Genomic DNA, 20,514 nt, shown 5'->3' with positions numbered 1-20,514 from the left:
CCATTAGGTCCAGTCGTGACCAACTCTGGGGTTGCGGCGCTCATCTCACTTTATTGGCCAGCTTCCGGGTCATGTGGCCAGCAGGACTAAGCCGCTTCTGGCGAACCAGAGCAGTGCACGGAAACGTCGTTTACCTTCCCACCGGAGCGGTACCTATCTGCTTGCACTTTGACGTGCTTTCGAACTGCTAGGAGCTGGGATCAAGCAACGGGAGCTCACCCCGTTGCGGGGATTTGAACCGCCGACCTGATCGGCAAGTCCTAGGCTCTGTGGTTTAACTCACAGCGCCACCCATGGTTTGAGTACAATAAAGCTATTTTTAAAAACTCAAACCATTTGTTGCTTTGATTAAATAGTCATTTATTGGTTTGCATGCCACAAAGTTATTTTTTATCATGACTTCCATTTCAGGCGTTAAGCTCTGGATACCTAAAAAAAAAAAAAAAAAAACCCCACCAGCTGGCTTTGGCGACCGGAAAAGCGTCAAAACAGCGCGCTCCCCCGCACAGGCTGCGTCCTGACGTTCTCCCACGTGCTGCGACGCTCCGTCTCCTAAGCAACGTCACCGCAGGTAGGGAGCTTCGCCGTAAAGCGCGGCGCTGTCGCGAAAGGCAACGTAAAGCGCCGCTCTGAGGCGAAAGGCCCGGCCCGGCCTAAGTTGAATGGAGGGCGAGGAGGAGGCGGCGGCGGCCGGCGGTGGGGGCAGCAGCCGGGGAGGAGGAGCCGCCGCTGCCGCCCCTCAGCGTCGTCGCCGTGGTTCTCCTCAGAGCGGGCGGAGAGGCCAGCCATGTTGCCCGCGGCCTGGCTGGCCAAGGGCGGCGCCTGCGGCTGGCGGTTCCTGAGGGGCGCCAACCCCGCCAGGGCGCGCCGGGGACTCTTCTCCCGGGCGCCCCTCGCCGCCGCCGCCTCCCCTCACCGCCTGCTGCGCCCCACGGGCTCCCGGCAGCAGCAGCTGCTGGCCTGGTCTTGGCCGCGACGCGGGGTCGGAGGGCCCGCGGGGAACTCGGAGCGCGGCGCCGGGAAAGCCAGGCCTCCCCGCGGATACGCCGAACTGGTAAGGGGAGAAGCGCGCCCCCCTCGCCGAAGCAGGCGGCCTGGGCCTGGGGCTTCGCGGCCACTCGAGGCCCCGGGTGCGGCCCATAGCGCCTCCACAGCAACAGGGTCAAGGGGAACACGCACAAAAAACACCGCCGCCACAAACCGAATTTCCGGCACTTGGCAAACCCGAGGAAGGTTTCGCCCTGGTTTTACTACGTTCAAAAAAGGTTTTGGAGGGGTTTTTTGTTTTCCTCTCTCCATAGGTGAAATGTCATTTAATTTAGCGCGCGTCAGCGCGTGGATCGAATGGGTCAATTGGGTTCCCTGCGATGGTTAGAACACTAGGAGATCCCCAATTTTTTTACAATCGGGCTCAAGGAGGGTCTGGGCTGGGCTACTTCTGCAGGAATGTTCTTGAATATTGAAAGAGTTGCTACCTTTGTATGGACTCCTCTCCTTGACCTGCTTATTCTCTGGCCTGGGAAGGTTTTTTTTTTTTTGTATAGGTCCAGGATATCGGATACAGCAGACCCCCCAATATGTCCCTATTTTCCAGGGACGGCCTTGATTTAGAGAAGCCGTCCCGGTTTCTGATTTGATCCCGAAATGTTCCACTTTTCCTTAGGATGTCCCTATTTTCGTTGGAGAAATGTTGGAGGGTATGGTAGGATGTCCCTATTTTCACTGGAGAAATGTTGGAGGGTATGGCGTTATCTGATCCCCGAGCCATCTGAAGGCAATCTTGTATAGGGAAATGTGTGGGGTTTTTTTTCCAATTTTTAAATTGATTTTAACAGATATAACATATAAAACATACAAAAGAGAGAACATTACAATACTAAGAGAGAAAAAACAAAAGAAAAAACAAAAATAAAACACATATTCTGTCTGAAGTTCATTTTAAATTCCATTATTAACTGACTTCCTCAAATCCCCCCTAACTGAATTTCATTGTATCACCTTGTAACAGTTCTCCAAAATCATCTTTCTACTACAATTTACTCCTTCAATCTTCATCTCTTTTCTTATTGACTTAAATCCATATTACTATACAACATTCTTATTCTAATCCTTGGCCTATTTGATACTTTCAAGTACCTTCTAATTATCTTATATTTAGGGAAGTGTTTTTTTAAAATGTTTTTTAATGTTTTTATATATGTTGGAAGCTGCCCAGAGTGGCTGGGGCAACCCAGTAAGATGTGTGGGGTAGAAATAGAATTATTCAGGGATGGGACATCCCTATTTTCATCGGAGAAATACTGGCGGGTATGCAAACACACAGGCTTGTATACAGTCCGCCTGCTTCAGTAAGAGCTTGGCTTCCCTTTCTCTCGTGTACCAGTCTCACTGTAGTGATGAGTGAAAACATCTTTCCCACTGACCTTAGAGAAACTCCTTCCCCTTACTATTTTGGGCACACTCCAGGATCTCCTCATTGGCAAATTCTAATAATGTGTTCTGCAGTGTTGGTCCTGGACTTGTTTCCACCTGTGCTTGAAATGACTTCCTTTGTAGGTCTGCCAGATTGCCTGATGGAGACTGACATCAGCGGTACTAAGTGTTCCCTTTGCAATCTGGTGCAGATCCACAGAGAAAGCGGGTTCAAACTACTCCATAATCATGTCAGGTTCCAACCCCATGTGATTAAGAACTCATGCAGTTGTTAAGTTTGGAAAGTTTTATGCTTGGCTTTCCATATACAGTGGTACCTCGGGTTAAGTACTTAATTCGTTCCGGAGGTCCGTACTTAACCTGAAACTGTTCTTAACCTGAAGCACCACTTTACCTAATGGGGCCTCCTTCTGCCGCCACGCCGCCAGAGCACGATTTCTGTTCTCATCCTGAAGCAAAGTTCTTAACCCGGGGTACTATTTCTGGGTTAGTGGAGTCTGTAACCTGAAGCGTATGTAACCCCAGGTACCACTGTATAAGCTTATACTTGCTTGTGGAGATGGAAGAAAGAAGCAGCTGCTTCAGTGAAAAAAATGCATTTTGAGATCTTAAAAATGGCTGTTGTGACCTTTATTTCCCCATTTCAAATATTCAGAAATTATATTATTATGGATATAGGCCATTCATGTTTATTGGAAGACTTATTCATGTGCAGGACCTTTGTTCCATATGGAGAATTGAAATATACCAATGGACTGAAGAGCGGGACGCGGGTGGCGCTGTGGGTAAAACCTCAGCGCCTAGGACTTGCCGATTGCATGGTCGGCGGTTCGAATCCCCGCGGCGGGGTGAGCTCCCGTCGTTCGGTCCCAGCTCCTGCCCACGTAGCAGTTCAAAAGCACCCTTAAGTGCAAGTAGATAAATAGGTACCGCTTTATAGCGGGAAGGTAAACGGTGTTTCCATGTGCTGCTCTGGTGCCGGTTCGCCGGAGCAGCTTCGTCACGCTGGCCACGTGACCCGGAAGTGTCTGCGGACAGCGCTGGCTCCCGGCCTCTAGAGTGAGATGAGCGCACAACCCTAGAGTCTGTCAAGACTGGCCTGTATGGGCAGGGGTACCTTTACCTTTTAATGGAGTGAAGAAGTAGAAGTGTTAATGCCTGCCTGCAATTACAGGCTGACCAGTGACGTAATGATGTGTAAACATCAACCTAGCAGTTTCTTTACAAGCTGCTGTGCACATAGGTGGTTGCAGATGCCTGTTTCAAACGTACATAGAATCATAGAGTTGGAAGGGACCCCAAAGGTAATCTAGCCCAATCCCCCGCAATTCAGTAATCACAGCTAAAAAATCCCTCACAAGGTGGCCGTCCAACTTCTGTTTAAAAATCTCCAGTGAAGGGAGAGTACATTAATGACCACTGTGTTTAAGTAGTAGCTTGAACATAAGAAGACCTCATAGATCACTACAGAAAACTTCCTTTCTTCCAGCCTGCTATTTTCAGTGGAGCCAATTCATACATTCCGTTTTGAATCAGAAAGATAGCAGTGTGCGAATTGGCTCTGAAGTGAATTGTCATTCTTTACATTGGGATTTGTTTATTTGAAAATATTTTTATGTCAAAACATCACTTCAGATTCTAAACTGGGAAGACTTTCTCTAGGGCATTATTTTCACATGTGTATAGTACAGTCCTAAGCCATGTCTCCCTGTAAGTAAGTCCTATTGTTTCAGCGCAGCTTACTTCCAGGTAAGCAGGGTTAGGATTGCAGTCTTAGCCATCTGAATGTGTTTTCCCATTTGGGGGGGGTATTGTTTATGTGTAGCCTTTCCTCGCCTGCTTTTCATTCTAAAAGCTAAAATCAATACCCAAGCAGACTGAGTTCAGGTAATGTGTATTTGATTTTGAATAAGCTTACTTCCTGTTGTTTTGTTCTTTCCAGTATGAAAACCCCTGGACAATTCCTAATTTACTCTCAATGGCAAGGATTGGCCTGGCACCGGTTTTGGGCTACTTGATTGTTGAAGAAAATTTCAATATTGCATTGGGTGTATTTACTCTGGCTGGAATAACAGATTTGGTAAGTTTTAGCATACCATTTTGAAACGTTTTAGAGAAGAAATGACAATGTCTTTCAGTTTAGTTTTTCTACATCTTTTTATTTTATAGGAATAATATGATTCAATAGGTAAAGAGAGAATTTTCTGTTCTTTTCGTTTGCAGCTTAAGATAAGAGACTGGCTATGTTGAAACCTACTTTTTATAATTTTCTTGACTGTGTGCTTCTAATCTCTACTTGATTTTTTTTTTTAAGCATGACTTTAACAAACAATTTCCCTAAGAATAAATGCTTGTGTCATTGTACTTGGCCATTATTGTATGCAAGGGGTGCTTCTATTCAGGATGCCAGCCAGTTCTGCCCTCTTTCAGATTGCTGTAAGGAATTTAAGGAGGTCATTTCATTCTCTTGCTTCTCCTCCCCAACCCCTGGTTTATGTTTTTCTTTTCCAATAAAATACTAAATATTTCATAGCTACTGCATATGCTCAGCCCAATATATATATTTGTTATTTCTGCAAGCCTAGGGTACGTCTGTTGTGCTAATAGTCTCCTATTGTTTCTCAGCAGCCCCATTTTGATTCCATTCCTGCCAGCCCTCCCCACCCAAGTCCTGTCTGAACATGCCTGTACTAATCTTCCCGAAATAAGGAGACTTTCAAAAGCAATTTGCGATATGGCATGCTGCCATGCTCAGGTGTCTGCTGTTCAAAGGGTTGAGGGGAGTCAGAAATCTCACTTGGGATTTCTAAGCCTATGGGCACTCCTGAATAAGCTCTTTCAATTCTGGCCAAGGTTAATAGTACCATTAAAAGAGTTACTTTGTCTTAGCTGTCTGTTCAACTTGCATTTTCAGTTGGATGGCTTCATTGCACGAAACTGGGCCAACCAAAAATCTGCATTGGGAAGTGCCCTGGACCCTCTGGCTGATAAAGTTCTCATCAGTGTCCTGTATATTAGCCTGACTTGTGCAAATCTTATTCCAGGTAAGCAGATGGATATTGTTCTTGAATGGCTTGAATAGTTAATCACTTTAATTGTATAGGGCAATATCCAAAAAACTCATTCTGTCAGTACAAGGGTAGCCACTTGCGCAACAGAATTCTCCCATTCCTATGTGTGAGACCCTTAAAAAGGTAAAGGTACCCCTGCCCGTACGGGCCAGTCTTGACAGACTCTAGGGTTGTGCGCCCATCTCACTCAAGAGGCCGGGGGCCTGCGCTGTCCGCAGACACTTCTGGGTCACGTGGCCAGCGTGACATCGCGAGCCAGAGCCGCACACGGAAACGCCGTTTACCTTCCCACTAGTAAGCGGTCCCTATTTATCTACTTGCACCCGGGAGTGCTTTCGAACAGCTAGGTTGGCAGGCGCTGGGACCGAACAACGGGAGCGCACCCCGCCGCGGGGATTCGAACCGCCGACCTTTCAATCGGCAAGTCCTAGGCGCTGAGGCTTTTACCCACAGCGCCACCCGCGTCCCCTTGCCCTCCCCAAATTTGCTCCAGGGAGTTGGGGGAACCCCCTGAACAGATTTGGAGGGAATTACATGGCACCAGCTGATGGAGCAACTTCTCTGGAGACCACACATAGCTTCCCAGCTTGCCCTCACAATATAGTATCCAGACAGTGTGATGACATGGTTCACATTAATCACCCACCTGCAGAGCAGTGTATTAAGACTTATGTTGAAAAGTATGTATAGTTAATCCATGTCCTTCCTTGAAGTCACTTACTGAATTCATATTCGTAGAGAGTGGTGGCTTTAAATGATAATTGGTACTCCTTCATGAATTCTATTGCATTTGTTTGCTTCCGAGATTTCTGTCCTACCTTTCTAGGATGCAAGTTAGAAATATTTAAACAACAAAAACAGTAACTAACCAAAATGAAAAACACAACAAAAGATGAAAGCACAGGCAAAGACACATTTTATCTTAAGTTTTATTAAATTTTCTGTTTTACACAATCTTAAAATATCAATGACTTCCCTTCTTCTCTTTCCATGATTCATTTTGCATAACATAAGTCCCTGCATATTTTATATAAACTAAAACATTCAGTATTCCATTATTACATCCATCAGAACTTATTTACACTCTTGAATTTATCTTAATGCTGCCAACGTTTTCAAGTGTACACAATTTCCCCCATATAATCAATAAACATTTTCCAATTTTCTTTTAACATATGTTCTTGTTCTCTTATTGTATACGTTAGGTCTGCAAGCTGCGCATATTCCATCAGTTTGCCATTCTTCTTTACTTGGGACATCACTCATTTTCCATTTTTGGGCTAACAAAACACGGGCCGCAGTAGTGGCATATATAAATAAGGATATTTACATATGCAAACGCACATTTTAAAACAGTATCCTAAAAAATGCCAAGAAAAAGCCTCCATTAACGATGTACCTGAATGAGAAGTTGATTGATGTGTAGGTGTTAACCGCTGGGTTTTAGTACTAGTCAAGACATTACTTAAGGAAAATGTATGTTTTTTATGGTTTTATTTAAAAAATAATTGACTTTTATCCACTTTACAGTTGTACTTTTACAGCTGTCAGTGTATATTAAACAATGGGTTTTTGTATTCCTTACCTGACCTCAAGATACTGTGTTTTAAATGTGTGGTATTCAGTAGGTGGACAGCAAACTAAATGCCCTAAATTTAGACTAAATAAAAGAAAGCAAATTATTTTTTAAAAAATACTTTATGTGCTGATGGGTCTTTGGATGCTATACAGTGGTACCTCTGGTTACAAACGCTTCGCGTTATGAACTCCACTAACCCGGAAGTAGTTGCTCCGGGTTGCGAACTTTGCCCCAGGATGAGAACGGAAATCGCACAGCGGTGGCAGGAGGCCCCATTAGTGAAAGCGTGCCTAAGGTTAAGAATGGTTTCGGGTTAAGAACGGACCTTCGGAACAAATTAAGTTCGTAACCCGAAGCACCACTGTACACTTGTATATATTAGGATTTGAATTGCCTTTCTGCATGCTTATGTTAACAAATATCATGGGTTTTTTTCAGTTCCTCTTACATCTATGATCATTTTAAGGGACATTGCATTAATTGCTGCTGTTTTTTACGTGCGATACAGAACTCTTCCTCCACCAGTAAGTAAGCAGGTGTTTGTTTTGACTTTTTAAATCATAGTCACACCTTATTTGTACCAAGGGGGGTGGGATATAAATAGTAAAATTACTATTTAAATTATATTATTAAATATGAAGATGAAAAATGATTGCGTTGCCTTTCTAAATGCCTTAGTTGATTCTTACCAGCTCACATGCTTATTAGACTTTTCTCCTCAATAGTATTACAAATCAAACTTTCTGTCTTCCACAGAGAACACTTAGTAGATATTTCAATCCATGTTATGCCACTGCTCAGTTAAAGCCAACATTTATCAGCAAGGTAAGAGCAATTGTACATCTTTCTATTCATTTGATACCTAGTCTATGTCACTATGCAGCACAGTTGGGTATGGATGTTTTTGTACTATTCTCTACCATCAACAAGCCCCAGTGAAAGTATGAGAGAGGACTTGGGTGAGGGCTCCAAGTTCTGATTTGGCAGTGTGGGTTTTCTTCCTTTAAATTCTGACATCTCTTGTAAAGGGACCAGTATGGGATCCCTTTAGGAGATATCTGTGCTGCCTTAACGTCTCACTAGTGAAAAATGTTTATTTAAGCCAGGCATAGGCGAACTCCGGTCCTCCTGCTGTTTGGGACTACAATTCCCATCATCCCCAACGACTGGTCCTGTTAGCTAGGGATGATGGGAATTGTAGTCCCAAACATCTGAAGGGCTGGAGTTTGCCTATGCCTGATTTAAGCCTTCACTTTGCAGAATCCTGTTCTTTATGAGAAGTTAATTTCAGCTGGGGTTTACTTCCTGGCCTGGTTCAAACATAACAATAAACCATGTTTATGCATTACTTGTGTGAGTCACGGTTGGTGAACTCCTTTTACAATGAGGTGAGGAGGTGTGAATGCTTCTGTTTTACATCATACAAAATTTTCTGTTAATGTCTGAACTTTAGAAACTCTGGTTCATTCATACAACAGTTTAATCCTGATTTACTTAAGCAACTACAATAATCTGCAGTTTCCCGAGTTTGAACAGGAAATTGTTGTTTTTTAAAAACTGAATTGGTCCCCTAATGTTCATGGTGTCAGGAAAACTGCAGGAATTATTTCTCACATTCTTTGTTTTATTTTTCAAATGTTTAGCCTTTAATTTACAAATTTTCCTTACTGCTAAAAGTGTAGCACTTTTAGTTCCCGTTGATTTCAGGGTGGAAAAGGAATGTTAATGTGTGACTTCAGTTTTCACGTAATCTCTCACCAGATGAACACGGTAGTCCAGCTCATCTTAGTGGCAGCTTCTTTAGCAGCTCCGGTTTTCAATTATGTGGACAGTATGTATCTTCAGACCTTATGGTATGTAGACCTTATACCGTATTTTTCGCCCTATAGGACGCACCGGCCCATAGGACGCACCTAGTTTTTGGGGGGGGGGGGGGAGAAAGAAAAAAATTATTCCCCCCCCCACCCGCGGGACTGGGGCGGCGGAAGCCCGAGCTTTTAAAAACGCACCTACCGTAGTTTATAGAGGAGAAAAACAAGGGCAGCAGGCTCCCTAGGCTGTGGATATCTGCCCGAAGCGCGAGGCGCTCTGCTTCAACGCGCCCCGCGCTCCGGGCAGCAGGCTGCTATCTGCAGCCTAGGGAGCCCTGCGGGAACTCCTGCAGGCTCCCCAGGCTTGCTGATAGCTTCCTGAAGCCTGGAGAGCGAGAGGGGTCGGTGCGCACCGATGCCTCTCGCTCTTCAGGCTTCAGCGAAAGCCTGCATTCGCCCCATTCGTCCTATGGGACTCTACATGGAAGTGTTTAAAGTGGGGTAGCAAGATGATATGTGTGAATCAATTTAGAAGTATTATGATGGAGAGGCCCCTGGATCGTATACTTATTAACCCTGCAATGCACAAGGTCTCTGGTTCATTCCTCTTCAGCTCTTGGGTAAGTAGACTGCGAAAGACCTACAAGAGCTGCAGCCAGTGAAAGTAGACTCTCACCAGTGACCTGATGGGTTGGTGATCTAGCTTATTATAAGGAAGATTCAGATGTTCATATTTTGGCTTAACTAGATTTTTGTTTGGGCTTCCAGAGAGCTCAGTGTTAAAAATCAGCTTCGGCTGCTATAGGAGAACTTTGTTCTATTCACGACAAGTCAAACATCCCTTGCCCTTACATACCCTTTACTAGCGAGCTATGGTACTTTTTTCTCCATGTGTTTCCTAGGGAACTAATACGATTGTTTCCTCCCCGAAGGTGCATCACAGCTTTCACAACAACAGCATCTGCTTACAGTTACTATCATTATGGCCGAAAAACAGTTCAGGTACTAAACAGCAAATGAAGGCTCTGAGTGAGTTGCTTACTTCCTGCTCAGTTTGTGCTGGGATGGCCTTGCCTGCATTATATTTGGACTATGGATAAATAACACTTTTTGATAGCTTTGTCTCAGTGGAAACCATGTCTTCACATTGAAGCTAATCGGAAGTTAAAATGAAGTTTTGATCATGTAAATATGCAGAATTTTCAATGTACTTTTTTCAATTTGTTACAAATAAAATATAATTTTTTACCTTAATGCACAAACACTTGCCGAGATTATCACCAGATGGTTTTTGCTCATTGCTTTTCTGAAGTTTTCACTTATTGGGGGGGGGGGGGGTATTGCTATGCTACACTCCTTGATGTATCTGAATTCAACACATCACAGCCCCCTTCCATTTCATTGTTTTTAGATGTGGGGCAAACGGAAGCCTACATCTTTACTCTTTTGAAAGTCACGGTCCTTTGGTATAAGTCTTCCTGATTATCTTCCCTACACTGTTGATAAAAATGTTCAAACTAAAACCTTGAACCACCTTTCTTAATAGTCTAATGTTTAGGAAAGGGCAGCCTTTGTTATGCAAGGACATAGTAAATTATGATGTGCACTAACCTTGCGACTGTTGTATAAATGTTTAGAATTGAATTGCTGACTAAGCAAGGCAACCCTGACCAGATATAAATGGTCTCTTCACAAATTAGACATAATGATTAAATGTGTTGAAATAATGAAGAAAGTTGGTGTAGCGTAGTAGATAAGAAACTGGACTATTAAAATTGATGTATGAAGTAGTAGATGGAGCTGCTAATATTGCCAGAACAGATGCTCCTCTTGTTACCTGTATGGCACAAGAGTTTGGTTGCCCATATTCAACAAATAGCACAACACACAATGTTCAACATAACACAATAAAATAAAGATAGTGAAGTTAAAACTAAGAAAGGACTTACAGCGTGGTTAGCTTATAGGATGTTGAAAAGTCCACTGATGGAAAAAACATGAAGGGATTAGGACATACAACTCTCAAGTTCAAGGTTTTGTTAAAAACCTAGACTTTTAATGGAAGTTGATAAAACTCTGGGCAATGTCACAGGTGATCTCTAGGACTTCTGTAGCTCAAGCAAGTATTCTACATTAGCGGTCAGTAAAATGAATATGCTAGTTCTTTTAAAAACTGCCTCCTACTATTCTATTAAATTTCCCGTTTAAAACATCAGACATGGAAGATAAATAATGGCCTGTCAGAGCACAGTCCCTCTATAGGCATGTGGTCTTTTGCATATGGTGAGCAAGATGACCTGTAAAAAGGTTTTATAAACTGAAAATGAACTTTTGCATGTTGGATTATGCTGCTATCTCACCAGAAGTGAATTTATTGTGGAATCAAAGGCTTGATGGAGTATAAAAACAATTTTAATATGTTTGATATATTCTAACTTGTATAAAGAAATTATATTGAAAAGATACTTGATAGTTTATGTAACCTCAGAATGCTGCAGTCCAGTTGTGTTGCAGTGTAAGAAGATAAAGAAGCTTTTTAAGTTTATCAAGACAAAGTAGAGCATGATGTACTGTAGAAGCACTCAGGTACATTCTTACAACTGGACAAGAATAGATACCACATGTCTCAAATGTTTTAAAGAGAACTGAAAAATGATGTGAAGGCTTGTCCATAGTCAGTGCCTCTGCACTTTTAAAATAAATTTTTCTATGACTCAACTATTGGTGTCTAATTGTGCTGCTAGTTGTTATCCAACTCCTATGGTAGGAATAATGTGAAGATGGATTGGCTTTCTAATGTGGCTTCTACACATTTATTCTAGTATCTTTATCTCACTGGTAGATTAATCTAGCTGCTGCTAGTATTAACTTAGCCTTATCTCTCTTCACTACTGTGTGCATCTGCTTCTAGTCTGACCACTTATTTGATACTGCAGATCACAACATCATAATCACATAACCAGGCTGTTCCAGATAAATAGAGGGTGCTGCTAGGAACAACCACCTTGCAAAAAGGCTTTTCAGACCATGTAAAGCCAATATAGTGATGAAAAATTGCACGCTCAATATTTTGTTCTGAAACCTGATGCAGGATTGAAATTCATAACATGGCATTGTGCAAGGGACACAATGGGCAGGATTCCACTAATGAGTCACATTAAAGAAGGTGGTAGCAGCATCTGACTGGGGCTCAATTTTCTGGCAGCAGGCTCATGGCCAACATTGGAGGAAGTGGGAGGTACTTTAGGGAGCTGCAGGGAGAAGGAATAATGGGGGTGGAATCCCCCCCGCAAATTTAGGTTCAACCCTTCATTTTTCCAAAACTAATTTCCAATAACAATGTTCAAAAAATGTTAATGAATACTTTAGTTTTTTAAAGACACTTTCAAAAGCAAAGAAATACTTTCCTGTTGCCTATTTCTCCTATTTATTTACTGTACTTATGCAAACAACAATTTAAATTCTGGAAAGACGCTCACAGAGAAGGAAAGGTATTTTAAACTGTTTTCGTCCCTTTTGCTGTACAAAAAGGCAAATGCCATCAAATAGATTATTTTCTTTGCCAATCCTGTTCACCTTTATTTTAAGGAGTAATCGAAAGCAGGGTTTTTATACGAGACGAGGTGTGTATTATAATGCTCAGTGTGGGGTCCTTTACACTTTTTGCAGAGACACACTGACAGCAAGATGGTAGCAATAAGAAAGAATCCACTCGTTGCACACAAAGTGGCAAAGATAGATTTGTAGCTGGACTTTGTTTTAAAGGAACCACATGGAGAACTGGGCTCATTCCAATCTGCAGTCTGGCTCAATCCTGCCTTGTTTGAAGCCATTATGCACACTTGGTAAGTTGAGCCAGGCAGGAGATTGTACAGTGTGTATCGCCTAGCCGTGGCATAAATCTCTCCAGATACAGTGAAATTCTGGCTGTCCTGAGGCCGGTAAGCAAGCTGGTAGAACCTTACTGCTGAATATGGGGCACACCAGCAGACCTCTGCTGAAGTGTCCCTAATTTCAGATATCTCGCGGAGCCTCGGAGGATCTGGGATGGTGAATTCATCAGAGATCCCCGGGCACAGGCAAGGAGACAACAACTGGAGATCAAAGCAAGGCTTTTGGAGGTGTCTGCATGGATCGTAATCACAAGGCCCAAGGCCCTGAGCCACGAATTCCTCCGCCTGCTTATTGTAGTCATAATAATCTTCGTAAGATCTTGGACTGTTACGAGTGGTTGCAAGATTCAGAAGAGGGACTGCTTTGGTGGGGCTTTGCAGTGGTGGTGTAGACTGAGCTGGCCTTACCGTATTGTGTGGGATCAACAGAGAAGAATCTGCCGCTGCTTCTTCAGCTGTAGGACTGAGCGGAGTGAAGTGGGACCATGTTTTGTCCATGTGGCCAATCGAACCATCCACTACTGTGGTGTCGTGTTTCCTTTGATTCATTTCAGTCATGCTCACTGGGGTTGGATCAAAAGAGAGTTCCCCCAGAGTTCTTGAAGAAGCTGCTGTGTGAAGAGCTGCTGTGGTGGGTGGGCCGTCTGTAGATCTGCCAAATGTTTTATCTTTGTAGGCAAGAATGTCTGGTTCGGTTGGAGCCTCCTTTGCTGTATCTCCCCAAGTCAAATGAGGGCACTGAGGAGAAGAAGGGCTGCTGGGCCATTCTTGGGGAAACGTACTGGAGTCTGGAAGGGTGTCTGTCGTGAAGCTGGGAGACGTACCATAAAGCTTGACTTGAGTGGAGTTGGAAATTCTTTGCCTTTGGCACTCCGTGTAGAACTCGGACAGCAGCATACCTCCAGATGCTGCTTTGGCCTCTGGGTAGCACAAAGTTTCTGATGCCCTAATATATGGGAAACAAGAACAGTCGTCATTAGGCACTGGAAAGAGATCAGTATTGTCCTCAGCATAATATCACTCAGATATATATCCATAGTTTGAGACAGCGGCATTTATTTGCATGCACGAGTGTTTCAGACCATTATACCAGGTTGGCCAGCCACAGGCTGACAACTCAGTTTAGAAATGTAACCTAATTGTAATAATTCTAGAATCCAAGAACTGTAATCCTCTCATCAACAATATTCCAGTGCATATTTCTGGTGTCTAAACTTAGCCTGCATGTCATTTTCTTGAAAGATACAGTGGTGCCTCGCAAGACGAAAAGAATCCGTTCCGCGATTCTCTTCGTCTAGCGGTCTTTTCGTCTTGTGAAGCAACCCCATTAGCGGCTAAGCGGATTAGCGCTTGTCAGGGGTTCAGGGAGAGAGGCACAGATGAGGGAGGAGACTGAGAGCGAGGGGGAAGAATCCCGAAACGAGGAGGAGGAGGATGACAATGACTTGAGGGTTTCCATGAGTCTTTCAAGTGAATCGGAGGATTCCCAAAAGGGGGCGCCCCTGGTCAGGCCAAGGGGAGCCACAGGGGGGACTCGTCAGGAGCAGGGGAGCAGCAGGGGAACCCCGAGTGGGAGTTGGAGATCGGGGCCGGCTTCCCCGCCGGAACGGAGTGAAGAGGGTGGAGTTCCCAGTGTGACAGACGAAGCAGAGCAGGAAGCAGAGAGGGGAAGGAGATCGGGGCAAGACGTCCTGCCGGAAGGGGCGGAGAGTAGTACGGAGAGTAGTGTAACTGTCAAGAGGAAGGTCAGAGGTAGCGAACGCGCGCCAAGTTCAAATGTGGAGGCGCGCGGAAATGCGGAGAGCCCGGAGGAGGAGCCTGGTCCCAAAGCACGGAGGAGGGGGGAGCAGGCGTCTGGGGACTCAGCGTCAGGGGAATCCAGGAGGGAAGGAACCCAGGGGGGCAGAAAGACCCTGCGGAAAAGGAAGGACAGGAAGAGGTGGACCAGCAGAAGCCTCTTAAACTGGTGTAGAGGCGGGACTGATTCAGAGGGGACTTCAGCGGTCTAAGCGTAACGGACGTGGGGCTGCGCGCCTCGGCTGTGGAGCAAACAATGTTCTTCAATAAAAGCTTTTGTAAATAAAGTGGACTTGGCGTTGGTCTCTTGTGAGCTGGGACCTGAGGCGGCCCTGACAGCGCTATTAGCGGTTTAGCGGATTAGTGGCTATTAAAGCCTTAGCGGCTTAGCTGCTAAAAGGCTATTAGCGGCTTAGAAAAAGGGGGGGGGAGCGGGGGGGGGGAATGGCGAGACTCGCAAGACGTTTTCGTCTTGCGAAGCAAGCCCATAGGGAAATTCGTCTTGCGAAGCGCATCGCAAACGGAAAACCCTTTCGTCTAGCGGGTTTTCCGTCTTGCGAGGCATTCGTCTTGCAGGGCACCACTGTATAGTGAAACTGATGGATATTTGAGCACATATCCTTAAGCTGATGCTCTTAAATATGTGCTCTTAAATTCTTAAATAAATATGTGCTCTTAAATATGTGCGCTAGCCGCACAAAAACTGAAATGAGGCTATATTAGGGAGAGATTTTTTTAAAAAAAATTAAACCAGCATTTCCCCAACCTGCTATCCTCCAGATGTTGTGGACTCCAGCATAGCCAACGTTGGTGAGGGAAGACGATAAGTGTTTTCCAAAACATCTGGAGGACAATAGATTTGGGAAGGCAATTTTCATTCACCTGTAGCGCTTGTTGCTATGATATGCTCGGTCTTATCTTTGCCGCCACTAGAGTAAGACATTTCTTTATAGCAAAAGGAAAGAGATGAGAGCAAGGAGTTTACAAGCAGCACCACAGACTGCCAACAACGTAGCTTGAACCAGCTTCTAAATTTCTCCTTACCTCTGTAGAAGTATTCTGTCTGGCTTGGAGAGTAGCCAGGAAAGATCACAACTACACACCAAAGGGTTGCCATAGAGGTCGATCCTTACATTTTGCAGTGAGCTGAGACTCCATGGACTGAAAGAGCTCAAATTGCAGCTGGAATAAGAGAAACTAGGTCAACCAACGTATGGGGTGTCGTTTAAATAGCTAATTCTCTTATCAAATTACATGCAGTTTCTGCCTTCTCCAGAGCAGAGTGATTATTTTTTAAAATATTTTTTTATAATCCATTTGCATTCCACCTTCCCTTCCAGAAACACCCAAGACAGCTAACAATGTATTAGATCAAACCCACATCAGGCCTGGCCCACCTATGAGGCAAGGTGAAGCGACTGCCTCAGGCGGCAGGATCCACAGGGCCAGCAGACCTGGCCTCCAAGGAATTCTTCAGCTGCAGCGCATTCCTTGGAGGCTGGATTTGCCACCTCCTGGGCAGCCTCACTCCATGCCGCTTCTACAACAACCTCTTGACGAATAGGAGGCGCTGCTAGTCTCCTCCTGCCCTTGTTCCTAATGTAGATCTTCACTCAAAATGGTGCCATTTTGTGCTTTACCTCAGATGCCAGACTATTGGACCAGCACATGCACACACACACACACACACACACACACACACACGTATGCATACACAGACAGAGACAGATCAGTTCAAAAACTTGTGTAGGAATACACGTTGAAACGGAGAAATAGAAAATCTAAAATGTCTGACGATGTATGAACCCTAAATCATTCTGATAGAAACAGCATTTGGTTTTCATTCAGGATGCAGAGTTCAGTCTTGCCCCTTACCCAGAAAATACAAACCAGCTTAAAACCAGATCAATAAATAACTGAACAAATGTTTTTACGGGTGGCTTTCCTACCTGAAGTTAACTTTCAATGCATCTCTAGGTAGCAAAATGTCCCCAAACAAAGCCATGTGCTAGAGTCAGAAGAAAGGTGGGCACGCCTGCTTCCCTGCATCTGTCTTAGTTTTTGTGAGAGGCATTTTAAACACATTAACATTAGCTAGGAGAGCGGGGAATGGGACCACAGTGGCCAAAAATCAATATTTTTAGACAATTTTTGTCCTAAGGTCTTTTTGTTTTCAAAAAGCAAACTCTGCCTGGGCCCTTAAATTTACATCACTGGATTACATTTTGCTGGAAGATACTTACCCAAACACTTTTCATTTGATGGGGACAAAAAAGATCCCCATAATTGGTTTTCTTTGAATACTTTTTGGCTCCAGAAACATTTTGCATACAGAAGGAAAACTGAATCGTAAATGACTACTTTATAGGTCTACATCAGATTAAATTCTGTAATGAAAAGCGCTGTGCGTGTGTGCGTGTGTGATTTTAACCCCTATGTTCCCTTCCACCATTACAGAATCAGTCCGTTTAATGTCGTAATAATTTATCAGATTATCAGACCACAGTCCTACAACTGAATTCAAGTCCTAACAATGTCCACCTGTGCTTACAAGCGAAGCCTGGTGTCAGGGAAATCCTCAGAGATAGGACAACTTACTTTTGGAATATGAGGAAAGCCAAGTGAGGCGTGTGTCTGAAAGACTCTGTTTCCACCAGACTGAGGGCACGGGAATATCGGCAGTCCAATACCCTCAGCTCAGGAAGATGCAGGAAGGTGTCGACATCAAGGCTGCTCAGCCTGCTCATATTTCTTAAATAAAGGGATGAGAGCCTGGGCAGATCTTTGGTCCAGTTCTGATGCACTGAGGGTCAAGCGGAAGACAAACAACAAACATATTACAGAGGAAACTCCCATTTCACATACAAGCAGCCTTCGTGACATCACCACATTGGCAAAACAGTTGAAATCCTTACAGCCATTGTCTCCTCTTTCCCCCCACACCCTAAAGTGTTTGGTGCTTGACGCTTTCCTCTTAGGTTTCGGTACTTACATCTCTCCAGATAGGTTGCGCTCAGGTCCAGCAGGCGGATATCACTGCCTGCATTTTCGGTGGCGTCCCCAGGCAGGAAGATTGTTGCAAAGGCAGATTCCTTAATCCCCTCTTTCCCATCCTTCCCCAGCCAAGTAGAAGACAAGTTCAGGAAATGCAGCTGAGGATAGCAGGAAAAAGCCAATGGCTGGATTTCGACAATGGGGTTTCCAGCCAGAGAAAACCACTTGAGGTTTTGCAGAACAGATGCATTGCATGCGGGCACAACTGATAGCAAATTGAAGCTCAGGTCCAGGAACTGGAGGCGGCTGAGGTTCCTGGCATCCCATGTCACTTGCTGAATCTTATTCTGCCTCAGGGAGAGGGATTGCAACATTGGCAAGTCAGCCACCTCCTGGCTGTTGAATTCAGGCAAGAGGTTGACACTCAGGTCCAAATGCTCCAGAAGCTCAGGCAGGCAGGCAGGGAAAGAAGTCAGGCTCTGATTTCTGTGGTGGAAGGAGGCCCATGTCTGGGCACGCAGATCCCCACAGGACAGGCTACTGAGGTTGACATTTTCCTTCCAAGCGTTCGGCTTCAACTGGAAAAGGATTTTCGCATCTCCAGCAGCTGTAGATCCCGTTTCCTTCGTTGGCCTACTTGGCACTTCCCGTACAAGGACTAACAGGCAAGCAAGGAAGCAGAACATGGTAACCGCTCCCTCAAGAAGATGAGAGGCCTGTTTTCAGAAAGAGAAGGAAAGCAGTGATGTTGAGTGCAGCCAAATACAGTGGTACCTCAGGTTAAGAACGTAATTCGTTCCGGAGGTCCATTCTTAACTGTTCTTAACCTGAGGTACCACTTTAGCTAATGGGGCCTCCTGCTGCCGCCACACAATTTCTGTTCTCATCCTGAAGCAAAGTTCTTAACCTGAGGTACTATATCTGGGTTAGCGGAGTCTGTAACTTGAAGTGTCTGTAATTAACTTCATGCAAGTCCACAAAAGCATATGGCACCTTATATGGGCCTTCAAGAGGCCACAATATGTAGCGAACAAGACTAGCATGGCTGCCCAGCTGGAAACTGCCTAATATCCATGTTCACAAAAGAAATCTCCATTACCCTAATAATAATCTATATATCACAAGAAGCTGAACTGACAAGAGAACACTGAGGCAAGTGTGTTGGAAACTCGCCTGGGTGCAGTTCTCAGGTTCACTGGGCTGGCTGCAGACAGCTATCTTGATAATTCCACATAATGAGTCCTACCTCAAAGGATTACTGTAAAGTTAAGGATTTGGTCAGGCGTAGGCAAACTCGGCCCTTGATGCTTCCTGTCATCCCTGAACACTGGTCCTGTTAGCTAGGAATCATGGGAGTTGTAGTCCCAAAACATCTGGAGGGCCGAGTTTGCCTGTGTCTAGATATGGTAAACACTGCTTTGGGGGACAGTGAGAGTAGTAGACCACATGGCCTAAGGCTACAAACATTCATATCGGCCTCCTGTGCCCTGGCTGCTAGGAATCACCATGCAAGTGTTCTTTCGTAGCACTGCTGGATGAGACAACAGTGGCACGAAGGTAGGCGGTGTCCCCTGGCATCAGTTTGCATCCTTACGCCAGACCACTGCAACCCTAAACATGGGATTAGCAAAGGGGTGCAGGGAACGGCAGCTCTCCCCCCATCAAGGTAAATACAGTGGTACCTTGGTTTACATACACTTCAGGTTACATAAGCTTCAGGTTACAGACTCTGCTAACCCAGAAATATTACCTCGGGTTAAGAACTTTGCTTCAGGATGAGAACAGAAATTATGTGGCGGCAGCGAGAGGCCCCATTAGCTAAAGTGCTGCTTCAGGTTAAGAACAGTCTCAGGTTAAGTACGGACCTCCAGAACGAATTAAGTACATAACCAGAGGTACCACTGTAAATAGAAATACTTAACTAACTGACCAACTGCGTGGCAGATAACTCGGTTCTGCCCCCTCCCACATAAAGCCTGCTCCATTAAAATAAATCCTGGCTACACCCATTACCCTACAGTTCTGATGTTTTTCCCCCTATCACATTGTAACCCTAAGAAAAACGCACACCTCTTTTACCTAGATGCACAATTTTTTACTTACTCTTTGCTTGGAAGGTATCAGGGAGCTCAGTTCTCACTTGTTTACTCAAAGGTGTGTGTGTGTGTCTTCTGGTCTTTTAAAAGCTGAGGCGCAGAAAGCCCAGTGGGAGAAGAAACGGCACGTGCAGAATTCCCCCCCCCCCCTTTAATGTGACGCTGGTATAGTGGCTAAGCCCAATCACCCCTGCTTGCCATCTTGCCCTCTATTGCAAAACACTTAACTTGGTTTCTCTGTGCTGAACTGGCTCCTATTCATTTCTTGGGGGGGGGGGAGGGAAGGGGACACCCAACCTCCCAAGAGCAAATCCGTCTCCCTTTCGCCCTTTTAGGATCAGCAAGCAGTTACCTGCCAAGGTGCTTCTCAGGCAGATTGCTCCGTGTCAAGGCTCCCAGAGTTTTCCAGCAGTTGTTTTATACATTCCGATGATTCAGAGCTCAAGCACGAACCCCTGTCTGCTCCCTTGATCCCGTCCTCTCTCACCAGATCCGCTGATTCCAAGTCAGGCCCCTTATACCAATTTGCCCCTTCGTCTTAGGGAAAGGGCTGTTCTTTTTTTTACTACACCACACCTATCCCCATCCCTTTATGGGAAGTGGGCAGATTTATTTCCCAAGCTACACAAATGGACTTGTCAGCTCCTCCCTGCATAGCTGGGGGGGGGGGGGGAGAGGGAGAGGCTGGGGGTGATTCTGGTGGGCTGAAAAAACATCTTTATTGCCAGCAGAAAGGGTTGCTTTTTTTTTTTGCAAAGGTGAAAGGTCCATGGAGAGTGCCAGACTGCTGATAAGTAGGCCAATGTCTTCTTCCCTCTCCCTCTAGAAATAGACAATTTT

The 20,514-nt window shown here is 44.8% G+C and overlaps 2 protein-coding genes across 4 annotated transcripts; one reads left to right on the top strand and one right to left on the bottom strand.

The window, feature by feature from the left end:
• Positions 1–594: 594 nt before the first annotated feature.
• On the top strand, positions 595–10,148 carry CRLS1 (cardiolipin synthase 1). 2 transcript variants are annotated; one of them, XM_028722201.2, is made up of 7 exons: positions 605–1,054; positions 4,376–4,513; positions 5,348–5,477; positions 7,522–7,607; positions 7,840–7,908; positions 8,845–8,936; positions 9,827–10,148. In XM_028722201.2, the coding sequence occupies exons 1-7, from the start codon at positions 788–790 to the stop codon at positions 9,912–9,914; spliced, it is 870 nt and encodes a 289-aa protein (XP_028578034.2). In that variant the 5' UTR covers positions 605–787; the 3' UTR covers positions 9,915–10,148. The 2 variants fall into 2 exon arrangements, with proteins under 2 accessions (XP_028578035.2, XP_028578034.2); XM_028722202.2 differs by lacking the exon at positions 8,845–8,936 and having other exon boundaries at positions 595–1,054.
• LRRN4 (leucine rich repeat neuronal 4) lies at positions 6,428–20,314 on the bottom strand. Of its 2 annotated transcripts, XM_028722199.2 has the most exons (6): positions 20,027–20,314; positions 19,682–19,764; positions 17,577–18,294; positions 17,183–17,387; positions 15,629–15,766; positions 6,428–13,733 (listed from the first exon to the last, which is right to left on the bottom strand). In XM_028722199.2, the coding sequence occupies exons 3-6, from the start codon at positions 18,262–18,264 to the stop codon at positions 12,473–12,475; spliced, it is 2,292 nt and encodes a 763-aa protein (XP_028578032.2). In that variant the 5' UTR covers positions 18,265–18,294; positions 19,682–19,764; positions 20,027–20,314; the 3' UTR covers positions 6,428–12,472. The 2 variants fall into 2 exon arrangements, with proteins under 2 accessions (XP_028578032.2, XP_028578031.2); XM_028722198.2 differs by lacking the exon at positions 19,682–19,764 and having other exon boundaries at positions 20,027–20,313.
• Positions 20,315–20,514: the final 200 nt, after the last annotated feature.

This window comes from Podarcis muralis, chromosome 3, assembly GCF_964188315.1.
Source record: "Podarcis muralis chromosome 3, rPodMur119.hap1.1, whole genome shotgun sequence".
NCBI classification, from domain to species: domain Eukaryota; kingdom Metazoa; phylum Chordata; class Lepidosauria; order Squamata; family Lacertidae; genus Podarcis; species Podarcis muralis.
This window is presented reverse-complemented; position numbering and strand designations above follow the sequence as displayed.

Coding starts and splice junctions, on each gene's coding strand:
- LRRN4 (XM_028722199.2), bottom strand. CDS start 18,264: ATGTTCTGCTTCCTTGCTTGCCTGTTAGTCCTTGTACGGGAAGTGCCA. Junction 17,388..17,576: donor CGCAACCTATCTGGAGAGAT/GTAAGTACCGAA, acceptor CTTGACCCTCAG/TGCATCAGAACTGGACCAAA. Junction 13,734..15,628: donor GACAGAATACTTCTACAGAG/GTAAGGAGAAAT, acceptor CCCATATATTAG/GGCATCAGAAACTTTGTGCT.
- CRLS1 (XM_028722201.2), top strand. CDS start 788: ATGTTGCCCGCGGCCTGGCTGGCCAAGGGCGGCGCCTGCGGCTGGCGG. Junction 4,514..5,347: donor TGGCTGGAATAACAGATTTG/GTAAGTTTTAGC, acceptor TTGCATTTTCAG/TTGGATGGCTTCATTGCACG. Junction 7,608..7,839: donor ACAGAACTCTTCCTCCACCA/GTAAGTAAGCAG, acceptor TGTCTTCCACAG/AGAACACTTAGTAGATATTT.